This window comes from Palaemon carinicauda, chromosome 5 (genome assembly GCF_036898095.1).
Source record: "Palaemon carinicauda isolate YSFRI2023 chromosome 5, ASM3689809v2, whole genome shotgun sequence".
NCBI classification, from domain to species: Eukaryota; Metazoa; Arthropoda; class Malacostraca; order Decapoda; family Palaemonidae; genus Palaemon; species Palaemon carinicauda.
This window is the reverse complement of record NC_090729.1, coordinates 190,221,504-190,236,503: the sequence shown is the minus strand read 5'-3', so window position 1 is coordinate 190,236,503 and position 15,000 is coordinate 190,221,504. Positions and strand designations below refer to the sequence as shown.

Here is a 15,000-nt window from a genome sequence, read left to right as displayed (position 1 = left end):
TAATAATAATAATAATAATAATAATAATATTTGTCTTCACGGAAAGTACAAAATGCAATGCATTATGTTGTGATTGCATTAAAAAGTTTCCCCCAATTAAGATCTTTGATTATTATTATTATTATTATTATTATTATTATTACTTATGACCGATAAACAAAACTATTCCCATCGGGGCGAAGAAAAAACGTAAGTATAATGACTTTAGGGATTTAAAATCCACAATTATACTCCTTTTATATTTAAAAATAGCAGGAGCTTTCGCACTTATTTTCAAAGTGCCTCTTCAGCACTTTAAAAATACAACGCATTTAATTGTGGATTTTAATACTCAAGATTAATAGACATGGGCATGTTGTATTATTGAATTTATAATGACTTTAATTTAAACTCCTTTCTTTTCTTTCCCATGAAATCAGAAGGAAGGAGGACAATACGAAACATCCTGCGTTTTGTAATACTATTCCCTTGGCCACTTGTTCAAGAGGGCTGTAGAAGAACTCTCCTCTCTCTCTCTCTCTCTCTCCTCTCTCTCTCTCTCTCTCTCTCTCTCTCTCTCTCTCTCCTCTCTCACACATTTCTCCAAGTGATGGGAAAAGTTAAGATGCCATAGTCCACCCACACGAATAGGGTGGATGAGAAGTTTTTTTTTTTAATGGTTTTAGGACATCTTGCAGTTGTCTTGTGTCCTAATTGGCGTGTTTTATTAAGTTTATTATTACCAAACGTTTCCAGTTTTTTTTTTTTTTTTTTTTTTTTTTTTTTTTTTTTTTTTTTTTTTTTGAGGAAGTTCCATCTGGAGTTTGTCAAGTTATCGTTGTAATAGATATATAAGAAATCCGCTTCATATATACTTGCTATTCATTTTATTTTTCATAGTTATTTTTTCTATGGCATAGATAAAGAGTAACTTGGTATTAATAATTTTAAAAGGTTTAGAGAATTAAGTTACTATGGATAAATTTATTTCACATGATATGATAAATATTGATTGGCGCTATCCTCGTATTTTCATAATATAACAGACTTTGTCAATGAAAAACGGGATTCAATTCTTCTTCACCCAAGGGGTTAATTACTGCACTGTAATTGTTCAGTGGCTACTTTCCTCTTGGTAAGGGTAGAAGAGACTCTTTAGCTATGGTAAGCAGCTCTTCTAGGAGAAGGACACTCCAGAATCAAATTATTGTTCTCTATTCTTGGGTAGTGCCATAGCCTCTGTACCATGGTCTTACACTGCCTTGGGTTAGAGTTATCTTGCTTGAGGGTACACTTTTCTATCTAGTTTTTCTTCCTCTTGTTCTGTAAAAGTTTTTATAGTTTAAATAGGAAATATTTATTTTAAAATTGTTACTATTCCTAAAATATTTTATTTTTTCTTATTTCCTTATTTCATTTCCTTACTGGGCTATTTTCCCTGTTGGGGCCCCTGGGCTTATAGTATCCTGCTTTTCCAACTAGGGTTGTAGCTTAGCATTTAATAATAATAATAATAATAATAATCTGATATTCCAATAGTGTTAAAATATCTGTGCATTCAATATTTGCAGTAATTAACATCATCATGTTAATCGTACTTTCTGAGAGGAGATACCTTAACGTGGTGAGAGGATTTGTGTATTACCATGATCAGCAAAGCTGTACTAGTCAGGGACACCCATACTAGGTTGGTTTGCTGTGAACGATCAGATAAAAGCCTCCCACCATCACCAATCAGCAATGGCTAGCGTGGTAATGAAAAATAGCCATGCCCAAGATATGAAGAAGGACGTGTATAAAGGTTTAAATGCCTCTCATGAATGGCAAAGGCAAGAGAATAACATTGCCTTATCAAGCAGGACAATGCCCTATAGACAGTCTATATATACATATGATCAGTGCAAAGCCCCCTCTCCACCCAAGCCAGGACCAAGGAGGACCAAGCAATGGCTGCTGATAACTCAGTAGATAGACTTCTAGAAACGGTTGCATTTGTTGTTATTGTTGTTGTTGTTGGTATTGTTGTTGTTGTAGTGAAACTTGGTAGTATACATCATCATCATCATCATCTCCTCCTACTCCTATTAATGCAAAGGGCCTCGGTTAGATTTCGCCAGTCGTCTCTATCCTGGGCTTTTAATCCAATACTTCTCCATTCTCATCTACTTCGCGCTTCATAGTCCTCAGCCACGTGGGCCTGGGTCTTCAGTTGCATTTGTTGTTGTTGATGTTGTTGGTATTGTTGTTGTTGTGGAACTTGGTAGGATTCATCATCATCATCATCATCATCATCATCTCCTCCTACGCCTATCAACGCAAAGGGCCTCGGTTAGATTTCGCCAGTCGTCTTTATCCTGGGCTTTTAATTGAATACTTCTACATTCATCATCTCCTGCTTCGCGCTTCATAGTCCTCAGCCATGTAGGCCTGAGTCTTCCATATCTTCTAGTGCCTTGTGGAGCCCAGCTGAACGAACTTGGAGAAGAAAAGAGTGAAACTAAATTCATTCTGTAAAAAGGGAGAGGACAAGTGAGTTGTGGCTTCTCCGATGGTGGGTGTAGATGGGCGCCTTGTTGTGAATGGTGTCCGGTTTTAAGAACACCCGCCAGGCAATTTGGGATCGCATGACTCTCTCTCTCTCTCTCTCTCTCTCTCTCTCCTCTCTCTCTCTCTCTCTCTCTCTCTCTCTCTCTCTCTCCTGCATTTGTTAGTTGTCGACTCCATATAAGTGGAGATCACTGACTTTGGTTTGAGTCTCTCTCTCTCTCTCTCTCTCTCTCTCTTAGACCTGAGTCATTTTTGCATTGTTTTGTTATGAGTATTGACACTACGTTCATTCTTCAATTACCTTAGGGTGACTCATTTTCTTTCTAGTTTACAGTGTTTTAAAGTTTTAAAGACGGCTCATGAATGGCAGAGGCAAGGGACAGTGATATTGCCCTGACCATTTAGCATATGATCAGCGCCCAAGCCCTCTCTCTACCCAAGCTAGGACCAGGGAGGGCCAGGCAATGGCTGCTGATGGCTCCCCCAAATCCCTCATCCTCAGCTCACAAGGATAGTGAGGTTGCAGCGACCAAAGAAACTAAAGAGTTTTAGAGGGAATCGAACCATAGTCTGGCGATCACCAATCAGGGACATTATGACATAGGCCACCGCTGTTTTATAGGTATATGAATATATTTAGCTGGCAGTTATTTCAATATGATTGAAATTAATAAAGATCCACTATGTATGAAATATCAAATATTACTTTCAACCACGAATTATTATTATTATTATTATTATTGAAATTAATAAAGATCCACTATGTATGAAATATCAAATATTACTTTTAACCACAAATTATTATTATTATTATTATTATTATTATTGAAATTAATAAAGATCCACTATGTATGAAATATCAAATATTACTTTCAACCACAAATTGTTATTATTATTATTATTATTATTATTATTATTATTATTATTATTATTATTATTATTATTATTATTATTACAGCGGATTTTTTTTATGGAAATTAACAGCAAAACCAAGTTTATCCCGTTGTTTTGAAATTTCCAAAGCTTTAAGATCATCTATTGGTACACTCAGACCCAGGGTCCGTTAATTTAGTTACTAATACCTTTCGATTCCATACGTTTTAATTCCTTTATGGTTATTGATCAGAGTTTGAGCTAAGCTGCTTAAACTTTGTTATTCGCCTTGAGGCTTAACCGTACATACCTCGTGGGTAGAATTTCCGCCAAGCACTAGGCTCGGAATATGGGACTGTGAAGTGTGAAGTGTGTTCATCTTCAAAGCAGTAGAGAGGTGGAACATCACAGTACTATCTGCTTATGTTTTTGTTATTATTATTATTATTATTATTATTATTATTATTATTATTATTATTATTATTAGTAGTAGTAGTAGTAGTAGTAGTAGTATTTGATTATTATTATTATTTCCTTTTCTCTATCACAGTCCTCCAGTTCGACTGGGTGATATTTATAGTGGAGGATTCCGAGTTATCATCATTATTATTATTATTATTATTAGTAGTAGTAGTAGTAGTAGTAGTAGTAGTATCAAATCGAAAAAAAAAGTCATTCACGTATTTGCGTCTGCGAACTTCTTAAATTAATCCCGGTAGTCCATTTTATAATTATATTCTTTTAAGAAATATACCTGATTCCATTTTTATTTTGCTAGGAAATTATTGTCTCTGTCTCATCCTTAATTCTCAGTATGTCTTCATGTATGGTACAATTTTTTCTTTCTCTTATATTAACAGATTTGATTTGAGAACTTGATCTTATTAGTACATTTTGGCATTGATATTCAACATTGTTCTCTCCAGTAATGGCGTCAGTAAATTTAGTTTATGGCAAATTATCCCAATATTTTCCCATGCATTTGTTCCTTAGTTTAATCTCTCTCTCTCTCTCTCTCTCTCTCTCTCTCTCTCTCTCTCTCTCTCTCTCTCTCTCAATAATGTTGTCAGTAAATTTAGTCTCAAGTAAGTTATCCCAATACTTTCCTATACTTCGTTCGCCAGTTAAATCTCTCTCTCTCTCTCTCTCTCTCTCTCTCTCTCTCTCTCTCTCAGCTGCGGGGCAGATTGACACAATAGTCCTCGACTGGGTATTTTGACCTGCGGGGTCTGACGGTCATTCTTAAACCTCTCCCTCCCTCTCTCCCCCTCTCCCCTTGCTTACTTCCCTCTCACCAACAACCTCCATCCCTTCTTCCACATTATAGTATCACCTGCTCCTCGTCTCTCTTCTCTCTTTCTCTACCCAGGCGAGGATTTGCTAAATAGGCCTACTCACGGCCTGTCTCGTCTGCTGCTACCGTTCTTTCGTCTTTGAGAATCATCTGATTTTGTTTAGTCTTAAATATTAATTATTAAGGTATTTTTAAGCTTGGTTTGGTTGAGTAGCGTTCGGTAATTTTAATTATATATTTAATTTTGCGCTATTTTTTATTTCTTTGTAAATTTTATGTAATTTGCATTTTTCACAAATTTTGATATGTTTTTTTTTATAATGATTTAGAATTTAGAAATATATTGAATCATGTTCTTGTTACTTTTGACAACAGTATTCTTAAATTAAAGTTTCTTTGTAAATTTTATATAATTTGAATTTTTCACAAATTTTGATATGTTTATAATGATTTAGAATTTAGAATTATATTGAATCATGTTCCTGTTACTTTTGACAACAGTATTCTTAAATTAAAATTTGGTAATAACTATATAGTATTCTCTATTATTATTACTAACTAATGTACAATCTTAGTGGGAAAAGCAAGATGCTATAAGCCCAAGGGCTCCAACAGGGCAAAATAGCCCAGTGAGGAAAAGAAATGAGGAAATAAATAGATAATATTTGAAACGTGAATCTTAGGATCAGTAACATCATTATAATAGAGACTAATATCAGCCTGTTTAACAAATACATTCGCTGCAAGTGTGAAATTATGAAGTTCCACCGATTCAACTGCCTGATTAGGAAGATCATTCCACAATCGGTCATAACTGGAATAAAACTTATAAAATACTGTGTGGTATTAAACCTTATCAAGATCATTCCACAATCTGGTCATAACTGGAATAAATCTTATAGAATATTGTGTGGTATTAAATCTTATCAAGATCATTCCACAATCTGGTCATAACTGGAATGAAACTTATAAAATACTGTGTGGTATTTCATTCCACAATCTGGTCATAACTGGAATAAATCTTATAGAATGCTGTGTGGTATTAAACCTTATCAAGATCTTTCCATAATCTGGAATAAAATTTTAGAATACTGTGTAGTATTGAATCTTATCAGAAAACACACACACAGACACACATACACACACACACACATATATATATATATATATATATATATATATATATATAATATATTATAACATATATTATATATATATAATGATAAATATATGTATATATTATATATATATATATATATATATATATATATATATATATATTTATATATATATATATATATATATATATATATATATATATATATATATATATATATATTATTTAAAGCTAAAAAAGGATGAATCTAGATCAGGTAGACGAAAACCTCGAATTGAAGCGTAGAATTTAGAATTATTGGATTTTAATGGTTTGTAAAGTAGATATCGCCGATTTTGGGGTAGGCCCAAGCTGGTGGTGGTCAGATTAGGCAAAATGATTAAGGATTCGAACGCTTCGAAGCACCTGCTTCCCCGTTCGACCGGTTCAGGGGTCGGATGTGTAATTGGAAAGTACGAAAAATGGTACTTTGTATTATTATCATTATTAATTGCTAAGCTACAACCCTAGTTGTAAAAGCAGGATGCTATAATCCCAAGGGCTCCAACAGGGAAAAATATCCTAGGGTTGTGGCTTACCTAGTAATAATAATAATAATAATAATAATAATAGTAATAATAATGATAATAATAATAATAATAATAATAAAAATGATTATGATAATAATAAATAATAATGATATTATTATTATTATTATTATTATTATTTTTATTAGCCAAGCTACAACCCTAGTTGGTAAGCAAGATGCTATAAGCCCAAGGGCTCCAATAGGGAAAAATAGCCCAGTGAGGAAAGGAAATAAGGAAATAAATGAATGATGAGAACAAATGAACAATGAATCATTCGAAAAATAGTAACAATGTCAAAACAGTAATTACAGTACATTGAGTAAAGAGTAAACTCGTAACCGGGGTCTAAGCGATGTCAGGCAGGGCAGCCGATCGGGACTACGGTCTACCCCAAAGACAAAGCAAAGTCCTTCAAAAAGAAGGCAACCGTATTTACCCCGTACAAATGGAAAAAAAAGCACGTTCATAGAAGAAGAAGAAGAGAGAGAGAGAGAGAGAGAGAGAGAGAGAGAGAGAGAGAGAGAGAGAGAGAGAGAGAGAGAGATCTATACAGCTTGCCCCAAACCAGTGAGTGTGCAAAGTTCTTATGCGATATCATTGTGGGTGGTTTGCAAAATCTCGTGATTAATCCATTAGATGAGATAATGTGCTATATAGGGGTACCGAGCAAATCTCTTCACATAAGTAATTTTCATGATTTTCCCTACGCTTTCTTTTATTATTATCATCATCATCTTCTCCTACGCCTATTGACGCAAGGGGCCTCGGTTAGATTTCACCAGTCTCTATCTTGAGATTTTAAATCAATACTTCTTCATTCGTCATCTCTTACTTCACGTTTCATAGTCCTCAGCCATTTTTCCAATTTTCTAGTGGCTAGTGGAGCCCAGTTGAAAGTTTTGTATTATTATTATTATTATTATTATTATTATTATTATTATTATTATTATTAGCTAAGCTACAACCCTAGTTGGAAAAGCAAGATGCTATAAACCTAAGGGCTCTAACAGGGAAAAATAGCCCAGTGAGGAAAGGAAATAAGGAAATAAATAAATGATATAAGTAGTAATGAACAATTTAAATAAAATAGTTTAATAACAATATTAAAACAGATATGTCATATATAGACTATAAAAAACTATAATGTTTCGCATGATAGATATTTTACGTCATGAACACCTGGTATATCAACTTGAAAAAATTAATCTTAGAATTAAATTTTGTATTCAGAAATAAATTTGATTTTCAGCCATTAAAGGCTAAAAGCCTTTATTAGACGAGAATATGGTTGATAGGTATTATACTTTGATCAAATTTTTTAAAGGTTTATAGTGCAATTTTCCTTTAAGTTCATAATTATACATTTTACAATTATGCATTTTTTTTTCTTCATAAAAGGTCTCATCACAATGATGATTCTGTGGCTATTAATTAATATGATTTTATATAGGTTGCAAGGGATAAACAGTCGAATACAATTGTACCTCCAAAATTACATGTAGTAACTTAAAGAACATATCATTCAGGAGAAAATTGTTTCTTCTTTTGAAGTCCAATAACGATTTTTCAACATATTCAGGAGAAAATTGTTTCTTCTTTTGAAGTCCAATAACGATTTTTCAACATATTCAGGAGAAAATTGTTTCTTCTTTTGAAGTCCAATAACGATTTTTCAACATATTCAAGAGAAAATTGTTTCTTCTTTTGAAGTCCAATAACGATTTTTCAACATATTCAGGAGAAAATTGTTTCTTCTTTTGAAGTCCAATAACGATTTTTCAACATATTCAAGAGAAAATTGTTTCTTCTTTTGAAGTCCAATAACGATTTTTCAACATATTCAGGAGAAAATTGTTTCTTCTTTTGAAGTCCAATAACGATTTTTCAACATATTCAAGAGAAAATTGTTTCTTCTTTTGAAGTCCAATAACGATTTTTCAACATATTCAGGAGAAAATTGTTTCTTCTTTTGAAGTCCAATAACGATTTTTCGACATATTCAGGAGAAAATTTTTTCTTCTTTTGAAGTCCAATAACGATTTTTCAACATATTCAAGAGAAAATTGTTTCTTCTTTTGAAGTCCAATAACGATTTTTCAACATATTCAGGAGAAAATTGTTTCTTCTTTTGAAGTCCAATAACGATTTTTCGACATATTCAGGAGAAAATTTTTTCTTCTTTTGAAGTCCATTAACAATTTTTCATTCCAACCGTAGCTATACACGTCCGAAAATAATGAAATCCCCAAATCCACTTACAAAATATTCGAAGAAAATATAATTTTTTCATCAAGGAAATTGCTCCTAAGGGATTTTAAGAATAAAAATTGTTTGCACTGTATAATTAACCCGAAATAAAATACCTCGACAAAGCTTCCTGTCTGGACGTTGGCTTATCAAGTGTTAGTAGACCTTTTTCAGAAGAGAGTGAAATTCTCTCTGAAACTTTTGGGTGGAGGGTGATTTGGCCATTAAAAGAACCGATTTAATTAATAGGTGGGATTTTTTTTTTTCGAGTGGTTCCTCATTTGGCCCTTGTTCAGGATGTAGATCCTCCAGATTTTTCGGGGGTGGGGCCAAAGTTCGATACCCCGAGGGGAGGAGAAGAAGGGAATTTATATTAACCCCTTGAAGGAGTAATCCGGGCAATTTGATACCGGATATCTTCCTCGTTAAGTTCGCTTGGGTGAATTCACCAGATCTTACGGGTCATCTTATGGAAAGGCGATAATTAAGGCTTTAGGGTCCATATTTGTCAGTCTTCTTTGGAGTAGTTTATCGAGGCTTGGCTGGGATTCGTTTTAACGCCTTATCAAGGAATTCATTCCGTGTTTATTGCGCTAATGTTTAGCCATTATTCAGACTACTGTACATTTCGAACTGGTTATCTAACCCTCCAAGTCTCCTCGCTGCTGGGAGGAAGGACGCTGGCGAGTGACACAGGTAGTAGGTTGGCCAGGGCACCAGCCACCCGTTGAGATACTACCGCTAGAGAGTTATGGGGTCCTTTGACTGGCCAGACAGTAATACATTGGATCATTCTCCCTGCTTACGGTTCATTTTCCCCTTTGCCTACACACACACACCGAATAGTCTGGCCTATTCTTTAGACATTCTCCTCTGTCCTCATACACCTGACAACACTGAGATTACTAAACAATTTTTATTCTCTCAAGGGGTTAACTACTGCATTGTAATTGGTCAGTGGCTACTTTCCTCTTGGTAAGGGTAGAAGGGACTCTTTAGCTATGGTAAGCAGTTCTTCTAGGAGAACGACACTCCGAAACCAAACCATTGTTCTCTAGTCTTAGTTAGTGCCATAACCTCTGTACCATGGTCTTCCTGCTTTTCCAACTAGGGTTGCAGCTTAGCAAATGATAAAAATAATAATAATAATAATAATAATACATGAACGTACGCTACCGGGGTCTAAAGCGATGTCAGGCAGGGCAGCCGATCGGGACTACATTCTACCCCAAAAGCCAAAGCAAGTCCTTCTAAAGAAGGTATCCGTTAATAGAAGACTTTACATATGAAAAAGTGACTGCTAAATATGCGGATAGATATGTACACACACACCTCATTCTCCAGGGTATGACTACTCTCCTCTTCCGAGGGACGAGGAGAGCTCAGCGTGCCGTTTAAGTGGGCTTCATAAGGCACTGGAAGAGTTGGAATACCCAACCCTACATGGCTGAGGATTATGAAACGTGAAGTAGGAGATGATGAATGAAGAAGTATTGCTTTAAAAGCTCGAGATAGAGACGACTTGTGAAATTTAACCGAGGAAATGATGACGATGATATATATATATATAAATATATATATATATATATATATATATATATATATATATATATATATATATATACAAAAATATATAGATACTGTGTATATATATATATATATATATATATATATATATATATTTGTATATATATATACAAATATATATATATATATATATATATATATATATATATATATATATATATTAATATATAGATATATTTCGGGTCACTCATATTTATATATATAGCCAGACCCTTGCTCTTTATTATATCGAATCTACATGAATGTTAGAAACCGCAAGACTGAAAATTGACATTTTCATTTTTATAACTCACAAGAATCTGAACAATATATTAAGTTTTCTTACCTCTCCCGCCTTACAGACCATATTGTGAAGTGCTACCCATCCATTCTCGAAGGTTATCATTAAGCTGTTAGACATTCAAAAGACGTTCGCCCCTTTTTTTCCAGGCCCTCTTATTTGTTTTGCCTCGAGATAACCCCTGGTCACTCCACGGAGGACTGGCCCCTCCTTGCCCTTAAAAGTAGATATGTATATTTCATCAGGATTTCAACCTTTTCGATCTGCGAATGGTTTTCAGCTGACGCCTCTTTTCTTATCCTACTGTCCAATGATCTTACAAAAGATTGGCAGACCTTTCCAAAGGTAATTATCCCTGGGAAAGACCCTCAGAAACCAGACTAGGTCAAAGGTTAGGGGTCTTTTAACGGGCAGTGATTAATTAAGTAAGCCTGTGTTGTGTCTCTTATACGCGAACCTCACTTATTAGTTCAACAATGGAATTGTTATGCAAAAGGAAGTCACTTATATAAGAATGCCAATTAAGGTAAATTCTTATCCCTGGAAAATACCCTCAGAAACCAGACCAGATCAAAGGTTGAGGTCTTTTAACGGGCAGTAATTAAGTAAGTAAGTCTGTGTTGTGTCTCTTATACGCGAACCTCACTTATTAATCTAACAACGGAGTTATAATGCAAAGGGAAGTCACTTTTATAAGAATATCAAATAATATAAAATGCTCATTCCTGGAAAATACCCTCAGAAACCAGACTAGGTCAAAGGTTAGGGTCTTTTAACGGGCAGTACTTAATTAAGTATCTCTTTGCCTATTTCACGCGAATATCGCAAATTAGTTTAACAACGGAATTTTTATGCAAAGGAGAGTCACTTTGATAAGATTGCCAATTAAAAGAAATCCACTGTAGTGTCATGACTAAGATCCCTGGTACAGATTTGCAGGGACGAGTCATGAAGAAGGTATTTCCCCTCGTTTTTATCTTGGAAAACATTTGCTGTTCTGTGACTTTAAACTTCAACATTTCGTTTATGTTTATAAGATTTGATTTTTGTGTTGGGGGAGGTGTTGTTGGTATTGTGTTAAGATTGATAATTTAAGTAGTTGCTTTGAAATCTTAAACTTCTTATTATTATTGTGTGACATTGGCAAGGCATTTCCTATTCTCTCTCTCTCTCTCTCTCTCTCTCTCTCTCTCTCTCTCTCTCTCTCTCTCTCTCTCTCTCTCTCTGTAAGCTAGACAAAATCATCCGAACTCTCTAAATGCTTAAACTAAATCGCTCTACCAAAAAGCAAATTGAGTCTCCAAAATCCCTGTAACTTATTTCAACTCTGTGTTTTTATTGGTGCACGTTACCTCACTCTTCTAAATCAAACGATAGAACATAAGGTGTAAGGTGTAAATATGCATTTCGTTGAATACTTTGATCAAAAGTGATTATACCAAAAAATTCTTATCAATTTATGTTTTGTTCATTAAATAACTTTTCATGATTATTGTTTCGTTTATAATTTTTAAACTGAATCATGTGATCTATTCATTTTGTAAGTGCTGCAAAATATAATATAATATCTTTTTTATGAAATTATGTATCGTCGTTAACGATGTCTTTAAATATTTTAGGTGATGAAGTTTGAGTCTTTTACATTTATAAATTAAGAATGTAAGGGCAAAATAAAAGCAAAGACCAAAGAAACTAAATGGAGATAAGAATGTAAGAATAATAATATTAAAAATACAGATTCCCCCGAAACGAAAACAAAGATAATAAATAAAGATGTATTTTTTGTGATATGAATTTAGTTTTTCAATCAAATTGAAATCATATGCTTGAAGAATTTAGCAGAGATGGCGCGCAGATCCCAATTTTATAGTTACACATGAGACTTTTAACTACTTATCGCCACCCTTCCCACAAGCTGTCAGTCATTACGCCCACTTGCACGCCCTCTCAAGATGGTGACGCGGGCGGGGAAGCAAAGGGAGTTGTCTTCTACCTATCAGAGTTTCGCAGACACCGGCCCCACCTACTCCTACCTGGACCTGACCCGCGCCAGGAGTGATGAATCTCTCATGTGGTCGGCAGGAGAGGAGGCTGCCGCCCTGGTGGCGGAGCTCAGGGCATCCTTGACGTCGCCCCTCATGCGTCCTTCGTCCGAGGATAAAGAGGACGAAGGTGTCGTGGCCGACCAAGATGTGGAGGAGGACGATTTGGAAGCAGACCTTGAAAGCATGGCCATGATGTCTCTCGGGAGGTCAGCGACCCTGGGTCGGGGAGTCCTCATGGATTACCGAGGTCCTTTTACCCGAGGCACCCTGGAAAGAGGGTCCTTGAGATCTTCCGGAGACCGCGCCTCCATAGCTAGGTCTTCCTTCTGCGGGAGGTCCTTGTCCTTCACTGATCTTCATTCGGCAGGGACTTCTGCAGAAGATTTGCGCCTCTTCTGTTTCGAGCCTTCTCGTTTGCACTGCACTAACCACTGCCCCGTTTCCCATCACCCTTCGTCGCCAGCCTCCTCCACGGCCTCCTCCAGAAGTGCCACGTGTGGCACTGGTGTCAGTATTATAGGCAATGGGGGAGGAGGGCATCATGGTATGGTCCCCGGTTGCGTCAAGACGCCAATGAAAACCTTCGGAGGAAGTTGGAGGTCGCTACTCAAACGTAAGTAAAGTTGAGTTGATTTAACCTGAGGACTATCTGGAGAGAGAGAGAGAGAGAGAGAGAGAGAGAGAGAGAGAGAGAGAGAGAGAGAGAGAGAGAGAGAGTTGATGAAATTGTTAAAAGTTTAGTGTTTCTAATGAAATGTTCTATTAACTAAGTGACAACTTCAAATTTGTATTATTTTGTAATGATATTTCACTCAGTGGATTCCTCCTGCTACAATGTTGAGTTAATTTTCAGGTAATTAGTGTGTATCATATCCTTATTTATGTGAGCAGTCTTATGTTAACGTTTCATTTTTAGTAAAATATGAATCCATGGATTAACTAGGCTTTAGATTTTATGTTAAATATGAAAGGCTCTGTCCTGTAAATAAAGTAACATTCTTCAAAACAGTAACTTTGGTGACATTTGAATTAACGGTAAACACTTTCGCTTAAAAACTTCATAATTTAAGCATATCATTGAATGTTAGTTTAGGGTTGTGGTGGCCTATTTGTTAACGTCCCTGACTAGTGATCCCCAGACTTGGGTTCGATTCCCACGCATACTTGTTAGTTTCTTTGGCCGCTGCAACTTCACCATCCTTGTAAGCCAAAGATGGTGGGTTTGGGGGAGCCTATAGGTTTACCTGCTGAGTCATCAGCAGCCTTTGCCTGGCCCTCCCTGGTCCTAGCTTGGATAGAGAGGGATGGGGGGGGGGGGGCGCTTGGGCGCTGATCGTATGTATATGTGGTTAGTCTCTATGGCATTGTCCTGCTTTCTAGGGCAATGTCACAGTCCCTTGTCTCTACCATTCATGAACGGCCTTTAAACTTTTAAAGTCATTATACAGTCTCTAGGGCATTGTCCTGCTTGCTAGGGCACTGTGACTGCCCCTGGCCTCTACCATTCATGAACGGCCTTTAAAGTCATTATGCAGTCTCTAGTGCATTGTCCTGCTCGATAGAGCAATGTCACTGTCCCTTGCCTCTGCCATTCACGAGCGTCCTAATGATAAAGTTATTCTAAGTATCCCATAATTCAGTTACACAGAAGGAATGAGCTGGTAGACATTTAACCCGTTTCTTTCCGTTGTACACTTTACTGGATACCCCCCTACCTCATATCGTGGTATCAAATTATAACGTAAATGTATATCCATACCCTCAGAGCCTTGGTTTTGACATTAGCCTTTAAAGTGAAAGTGTTGACTGAATCGACTCTTATTTGCTTTTGTTTCGATGCTCGAAATGCCTTTATAGTTCCGTCTGTTTGTGTGTTTGTTTACATTGGCACGTGCTTTCGGTTTTCTCGAAGCGTTTGGGTCAAGAGGAGAAGGTAAACGATCTTTTTGGATGCGCTGGGGAGGTTAATGTCTCAATAGTCAGTTCATCCTGAGTGGTTTTAGGCGTCTCGGTGGGCGACCTTGAAAGCCCACGTCTCGTTTGCTTTCTGTCTTATAACATTTTACCTCTCCTTTCCAATTCCTTCTTCCCTTCTCTCTCTCTCTCTCTCTCTCTCTCTCTCTCTCTCTCTCTCTCTCTCTCTCTCTCTCTCTCTCTCCCTCTCTCTCTCTCCTTGTCTTGTATAGGCCACGTCTTGTTTGCTTATGTCTTCTTATAACACCTCTCCTCTCTTTTCCTATTCCCTTTCTCTTCTGATTATCTCTTCCTTTATCCATTTCTCTTTCCTTTGTTATCCTACCACTAGATGGCATCCTTGTCTCTATGTGTATCACTTGTTCTGTTTTCTTAAGACTTTTACTCTCCTTTTGTATTCCTTCTTCCCTCCTAATTATCTCTTCATTTTTAATTTTCTCTCTCCTTTGTTATCCTACCACTAGATGGTAATTCTTGACTTATGCATA

The 15,000-nt window shown here is 36.0% G+C and overlaps 1 protein-coding gene across 9 annotated transcripts in view; it reads left to right on the top strand.

The window, feature by feature from the left end:
• Window positions 1-15,000, top strand: part of LOC137641687 (caskin-2-like) — a 374,688-nt gene that overhangs the window by 240,735 nt on the left and 118,953 nt on the right. For 8 of the 9 annotated variants that reach the window (XM_068374485.1, XM_068374484.1, XM_068374482.1 and 5 more), the window contains exon 2: window positions 12,113-13,151. The exons of the other annotated variant lie outside the window; for it this stretch is intronic. In XM_068374485.1, coding sequence (XP_068230586.1) covers window positions 12,446-13,151 — 706 coding nt within the window. In that variant the 5' untranslated portion in view covers window positions 12,113-12,445. The remainder of the gene's footprint in view (window positions 1-12,112; window positions 13,152-15,000) is intronic. 9 annotated transcript variants of the gene reach the window in all.